Source organism: Atta cephalotes (genome assembly GCF_000143395.1).
Source record: "Atta cephalotes unplaced genomic scaffold scaffold00057, whole genome shotgun sequence".
Taxonomy (NCBI): domain Eukaryota; kingdom Metazoa; phylum Arthropoda; class Insecta; order Hymenoptera; family Formicidae; genus Atta; species Atta cephalotes.
Genome location: NW_012130121.1, coordinates 1,074,715 through 1,082,546, shown reverse-complemented (window position 1 = coordinate 1,082,546; position 7,832 = coordinate 1,074,715). Strand labels below are relative to the sequence as shown.

Sequence of the window (7,832 nt, the reverse complement as noted above, 5' to 3'; positions counted from 1 at the left end):
CGTCAATTACTAACGTAGTGTAGACGATATACTATATATATATATATATATATATATATATATATATATATAAGAAAGCTAAGATATAGGTTTACATTATATATTCACTCGACTTTATAATCTGGAATAATTTTTAATGCAACCGATAGTTAAATTAACTAATCATTTCTTTAGAATAAATGACATACATCGTTAATAATATTATAGATACAATTATATTTATTTGAATTTATATAATATATAATTTTCTTCAATTTTTTTGAAAACTGTAATGTATGTAAATGACAGTAAATGTTATTCCAGGTGAAATCAAAATTCATTTGCTATATTACAAGCTCTGGTATTTTAAATTATATTTCAAGATTGTTATCTTCGCGATTTAATTGGCTGGCAAAGAAAGATTGGTGAGAATAAGAAACAATTGACGATTGTTCGCAAATTAGCGCACTTTTCTCTTGAAATCTTTCTGAAACTCGACCAATTTTTTTCAAACGCGTGCTTTATGCTTTGAGCTTAAGCGCATATATCCGCACATAGACGCACACACTCGCAATCGCTCTCCATTCTTCATACTTCCGATCGACGGTTGCAAGGTCGTTTCGATTCTTAATCGTACAACGGAGATCGTTACGACCGTCGGCGTTTGGCCGAGCGCTATTCGAGAACTACTCAAAAACACTTAACAGGCTACCTGCTAGTCCAAGGGGAAAGGATGGCCTCATTTCTGACTGCCACGAGCGTTCTCCTTGTCGAGAGAAACGTTTTACACGAAGATTCCGAGAGAAACGGATTTAGGAATAGCCCAATCATACGCAGATCGATCGTGATTAATCATCAACCACTATGACGAGGCAGATCTATTTTGTATAGTAAAACACGCGAACGTCTGCTAAATGCTGTCAGTCAAGAAAAAAAAGTTGAAGCATTTTCTAAAGAAGACACTTCTCTTGACGCTACGATTATCGTGACGTGGTCGAGAAGTGCATATATGTAAAAGTCGACAAACTGTTACGTCAAAATTTCAATGACATTCGTAATCGCGATTATATTTAAACTCATAGTGCAAACCTGGTTGCCTGACGATCGTCGAAAAATTTCTAGCAAGGAAACCTCGCGAGGCGTCAAATTCTAATTTTAATGAGACTTTGTACACTAGGTACATAAATAAATTTATGTACTAGGTACATAAATAAATAAATTTAGAAAATATCAGTTGAAGTTACTGATTTTAAGAAAATCACCTCTTATATGTTCCGTTATATAGCTTTTTTTTGTTACATCTTATAAATACTTTTTGATATCTTGAATACTTTTTGAGATAGAATAAGAAAAGCTGGAAACCGCTTCACATATAAGAGATGATTTTATTTTTTAAAAATATTTATTAACTGCAATTGATATTTTCTGAATATTCATCTATTTATATAATCTATATGTATACAAAATTTTATCAAAATTAAAATTTGACATTTTCTGAAGTCCCTTGTAAGAGACATGACTGTATAAATTCTACCGCGCTTTTTCACTCAAAAGGTTCTCAGTCTCCCTTGACAAATCGCTGCTTAGGAATGTTATCGCGGCCCTATTCGAGTCGGTTTTATTCACGTTTCGGAAGTATCGAACGTTTGTGTAGACACGCTATGTGAATTTCAATGGCACACGAAATCCGCGGGAAGAAACGTGAGACGTGAGAAAAATGGTCCGACTGCCGCGTGGATCACGGTACTCCGGTCTTGTTCACTTCTGCATGTGCACTGAACGTCGAACGGCTTAGCGGAGGGTGGCGGAGAAACAAGAGATACGTACATCGGAGCACCTGGGTACATTGGTTTTTTGTTTGGTTTTTTTGGATGGTTGGATAGGAGGTGTTGGCGGGGTGCCGCCGGCCAAGCCGCTTCGCAGCTACCAGTGTGGTAAGAGTCCCCTTGGAAGCCTCGGGGGCTCGGCGCGCTTCTCTAGAGACAGCTCGGTCTCCCTCTATAGTATACCAGGTCAGTAGTATCCTTAAACATTCGTCAGACACAGCTCGATCCTTCCGCGACGGGCCGCGATCGCGGGACGATCGCCAATAACACGCTTTACGGATGTTTCTTACGGACTGATCTTTGATGTCTGAAGCTCACGTGCCAAGCTATAACACCTTCTTTGAGCTACACTGCAACAAAAGCGACTGCAAATGTATGTGTGTTTTAACAAAAGTTTAACAAATGTTCGTTGAATGAATTATGTATATACATGCGATACAGAAATACTTCTACTTAAAATCCATGAAGTATATTACCAAACTTTAGACTGCTGATTACTAATATTACTAATAATCAGAAAGTTACTTCGTAAAAGTAACGAGTTACAATTATAGTTTTTTTCTCTTAAAAAGTTCATATTAACTAGTTACTCATTACAGTTGTAAGTTGTAATTACTTAAAAAGTAATAAATTATTTCTTTTTATTTAGTTTCTTTTTATTTAGTTTTTTGTTATTTATATTTTTATCTTAAATACAAGAATCTTATACATTTCTAATATTATTGAATTCTTTTACTTATATTTACTTACATGCTATATTATATATAATAAAATAATATATACATTTGGAATCAAAGTTAAATTAAAGTATTAATTATTATAGGATTAATATTAAATCGCCATTCATTAGAAGGCTCTTAATTTAATTATTAATATAAATATTTATGATGATTTTATCAAGAAAAAATATATTTCAATCATAAAGAATTATTTCTAACTATTCACTAAGCATTTTATTTTATTTTAGACATTTGTTTGAGGAATAAGTTTTATATAAAGTAACTATTATAATTATATTTAATATTAAGTATTAAATTAGTTACTAGTTAAAATGTAACTAAATTAAATTACAGTTATAGATGGAGAGAAAGAAACAAAGTTGAGTTACAGCTACTGAAAAAAAATAATTCTAACTGTAACTTTGTTATAAATAACGAGTTAACTTCCCAATTCTATTAACAGTGTTCTAATAAATACACAACTATCACACGCTTAACAACTAATTATTAAAAAGGTACAATTAAAGAAGGGCTAAATATAATTGAGGCTAGATCTTAGTATTTAATAATATTTTATATATAAGTCTTAAATATATTTTCCAGTTATTCATATATGAATTGCGCGCCAATTATTTAAAAATGTTGACTTAAAAACAATTATAAATAGAAGTTAAATAATATAATAATAAAATAATATAATAATGAAATTGACCGTCAATTTGATAAGGATATTAATAAATATCTTAAAACACTGCAAAGAACTTTTTTTTTATATATAATTTTTTTTTATATATAATGTAAATTGTATAAAACATTTTTAGCAATTCATAGCGCTTACTTTTTATACAATTTCCAATTAACAATTTTTATAATATCATTTATTCTGATACAAAGAAAAATTACCGTAAGCCTTGTAAATTTTTGTATAGCACAATCGGTTGCGTATGAAATGAAATAGAATTCAGTTATAATGTAGAATTGAATCTAGTTACTCGCAAAAAATAGCAACATTATTTATCGTTGTTTTCACAACAATTATAATCCAAGCGGTAAATAAATCTCGGCAGACTTGATATACATAAGTCCTTTTAAGATCGCAAGCTAATCTTCGTCTGTCCGAAATTAGTAAACGTACATCGTGAACGAGAAATCTTTTTACGAAAGAAAGCCGTTACGGCGAAGCATAATGGTACAAACTATGAGCAAAGAACTAATAAATTTCAAGCGCAACAGTTGTGACAAAAATGTAGCAAATGTGACGTATTTGTAATAAGGAGAAACTGAATCATGGAGATGGTTGGCTGTTTGGAACACAGAAAAATCATGAAATTGGCAGCATCGCGATTAATCAAACCGGGTCGAGTCAAGTTTTAATTAAACGACCTCGAGACCGTGGAAATAGTGTTGGGAATAAATATGAATGGAATCAAAATGTTTTGAATTCGCGTGAAATTTATGCCGTTGACATATTGCGCGAGGAAGGAAAACTTTCTTGAGTATTGTAAAACTAATTTTCTCTCAAAAATTGATTTGAAAAAGTTAAAATTTTATGTAATGAATTATTCACTTTTATTCGCCTTTTATTTTTTGTCAATCATAATTTGACCAAAAATATTTACCATAGCGTCTAATAATTTATTTTCTTTTATTTAATTTAATGTGTGATAACAAAATCTTGAAGTGCTTTAATTTTATGCAAATATAAACGCAAAAGGAAATCACATTATCGGTAAACCACATTATCGTTAGTAATTTTGTTCATAATTAAATTAATTAATGGTTATAACATAACATATGTAGAAAGTGCAGAGCCATTACAAAATTACGTTATTTCACGTATTGTAGAGCCATTACAAAATTACGTGATTTTACATATTCCCAACACTAAAGTTAAATCCTTCATGAACATCTAGAAACATCCTACGTATGTCATTTCCCTTGTACAACGCTGTGTGATATCATAATATATACGAAAAGCAGCATCTCTTTCATCTCATTTTTCATCCGCTCCCTTTCACTCGAGAACTGTAGCTGTATGCCCTCCCGTAAAAAGCACAATTGTGAAAAATCTTTTTTCTTATCCTCTCCATATCATAATGACTGATATAAATGACGTTCCCTCGTCGATACGGTCCTCTGATTGTAATTTCATTTGCACATTTCGCGCACCACGGAACTAATACTCGACGGAGGTATCGAGCCGCAAATAGATGATAATAATCATAAAAAAAACTCTCGACAAACACAAGGAACATTGTAGAACAAGTAGAACAAACGTATTCTTTATCATTAGTTTTAATAGTTTTAATAAAAGTTTTAATAAAATAATTGCTGATTTTGTTTTGTTTACCAATCATTTGTTGGCTGTAATCGTTTATTAAGACATATGCTTGGTTTTTTGGTTGATTATTGTTTAAGAATTAATATTTTACTTTTGATATTTTTCCCATTTGTTTAATTCTGGAATGCTATATCGTATCTAAATTTTATGTATAAGTGAACAAATATCATTGAAGTTAAGTTACGCCTTCGGTAGTAATGAATAATCTTAGAAAATCAGAGATTTATCATGGAAGGATATATAATAGTCTAATGACTAATATAATATCATATATTGAGAAAATATATTGAAAAATTATAATCGCGACTAATTGATTAATCTATATTTGATTTAAAGATTTTGATGTTCGAAGAATTTAGTCACGAGAAGATTCAATCTGTCAAGCGAGAATATGCTTTTAAAAATTCAGTTTGTTTTTCTAACGAAGAACGTGATAAGTTAAAGTAATAGATTTCAATTTTTAAGTTTTGTGTTATTACATATTTAATTTATTGATGTGTTGAAAAGACATTGGACTTATACTTCATATCATTTCAAGATTGAATTTAATAGTATATTTATTCTTCTTTCCCTTTAAGTTAATGATTATATGTATTTGTAATATAAAGGTCTAGAATATAAATATTTTGTCAAAAGTGAAATGAAATGTATGAAAATCTTATTATGTTACATTAATTCAAAACGGTATAGTTCCTTGCATATAAAATTTACGTATCAAGAGCAATCTGTATCATTTAATATTGATAATGTTCTAAGATTAATTGTTATTGTTTAATTTCTAATGACTTTACGTGAATATCATTAGAATATAATGTCCATTTCTATGTAGATTAATTTTCAATGTAGATTAATTTTAATCTACATAATCTCGGTTTAATTTATTTTTTATCTTTTCCTAGTTCTGAGAATTAGAATTAAAACTAATCTGCATTGACAGAAACGAACATAAATCTCTCTGTGTACATAATAACGGATTATTATTCTCCAAGCAGTTCAATGCAAAAATGCAACGCAGTGACGCAGATGCAAAAAGAGAACATTGATGGTGCTCTCCACGTTGATCTTCACTAATACACGAATCACTAAATCTCTGCAGATCGGCTACATGGAGAAAGCGGATACATGAGCAGCCCCGAGCGCGGCGGCGGAGTCGGTTCCGGAAGCGGAAGATATCCACCCGGACCTTACAGCGCCGGCAGCAGCTACGAGGATCCGTATTATTCGCAATACTCGGGGACTGTTACGCCTGTCATCGACGAAGAAGCCAGGTAATCAGAATCTCGCGCAGTAAAAGCGACTCGCATTTGTAATACCGAAAAGGCACAGTGTGATATGACTTCCTTGTAAAAATTGAAGGTAACGATTAATTACTTACATTGAATTGAAAATGTCGGTGTACTGAGAAAAATTTGTGGTTAAAAATGAAAACGAACCAACATATTCTGATTACATCAATCAGAATTCTAATCATTATAATTATGGTTATCTTGATTAGAATTCTAATAGACTTAATCGGAAAAAACTCTGATTTGTCCATTTTTCACCATTCCAATTAATGTAACTTGACTCTTTTTGTGTATTCAGTGCATTTAATATTTAAAATAAGTAATTAATCACTGTCTTTTAGTATTAAATTGACCAGTATTAAATTTCTATAAGGACTATAATTGACGAAATTTTTTATGTCTCGGAACAAAGAGATGCCTCAAACTTCCAAGGTTTTTTTTACCTGCAAATTTCTCTGACAATTAGTACTTATTCATTAAAATTATATTGGGAATTCCTTGAGTTAACAGATGAACGATTTAAAAACTTAAAGGTCTTCGATAATTAAATTCTAAAAATGCAAATGATAGAAAAATTTCATTTTTCATTTAATTATACACTAATTGGAAATTCAAATTCGAAAAATTGTGATACACTTAAATACACTTAAATCTTTATGCTGCGCTGTTGATGACTGAATTTCTAAAATTAAATTAATTTGTAAAAATAAACGGATGAATTTATTATCGAAAGGAAAATGTAAAAAATTTTTATTACTGTACATATAAAATTTAAGAATAAAATTTAAGAAGAAGAATAACTATTTGCGATGATATATATAGAATGTAAACTACTTCATTACATCGAAATTCATTTCAATTTTATTATCGTCAATATTTCATTTTACGCAGAATAGATATACATTTATTCTCTCTCTGCTTAAATACTCCGGAACTGATTGAATTTATTATATTAAATAACCGGTTATATAATGTTATTGCGCCACAATGGTCTAATGCCGACAATGTTTGTATTTTTTGCTTCGACAAATTATTGACTGGGCATAAATGCACGAATTAATTTGTTACATATTTCTTTAATAAGAGATCCAGCATATCTATCCATGTAAATACAGCGACTCTGTACAATCCGTTTGAATAAACTCCACTCATCCGGAAACCCCGATCCACCCGTCTCTCTAGTCGCAACCTCTTTCCTAGAAAAACGTTGTTTCCGGTCTCACCCATCCCGAATGACTGAAACCCACCCCCTAGTCCCCACTGATGCCCAGTGCTCCGCACTGTGACCTTTTCCACACGGATGTCTGATAGCGCGGATGTGTATGTCTGTTGTGGGTGGTGCAGCGATACGGAGCTGTTGGAGGAATCGTACAGTCTTTACGGCGTGAAACCACCGGGGCGTCCGCCGTCTGGTCCCCCGCGGTCCCCGTTTCCTCCGGGGGCGCCACCCTTGCCACCCGGCGGACAGGGCTACGACGCTACTCGGTACTGCACCCCACGTCACGCACACTCTGTCGCTTGCGTGTTTGCCTTGCGTAGAGGTCTGCCTGCGCAGAATAAAAAAAGAATTAAAAGAGAGAGAGAGAGAGAGAGAGAGAGAGAGAGAGAGAGAGAGAGAGAGAGAGAGAAGAGAGAAGAGAGAGAGAGAGAGAGAGACAGACGTACGTACGTACGTACGACG

General features: G+C 32.3%; 1 protein-coding gene across 1 annotated transcript in view; it reads left to right on the top strand.

The window, feature by feature from the left end:
• The window catches only part of LOC105623429, a 247,627-nt gene that overhangs the window by 204,951 nt on the left and 34,844 nt on the right, over positions 1-7,832 (top strand). The window contains 3 exon segments of the mRNA XM_012204820.1: positions 1,849-1,991; positions 5,962-6,133; positions 7,463-7,636. Coding sequence (XP_012060210.1) covers positions 1,849-1,991; positions 5,962-6,133; positions 7,463-7,636 — 489 coding nt within the window.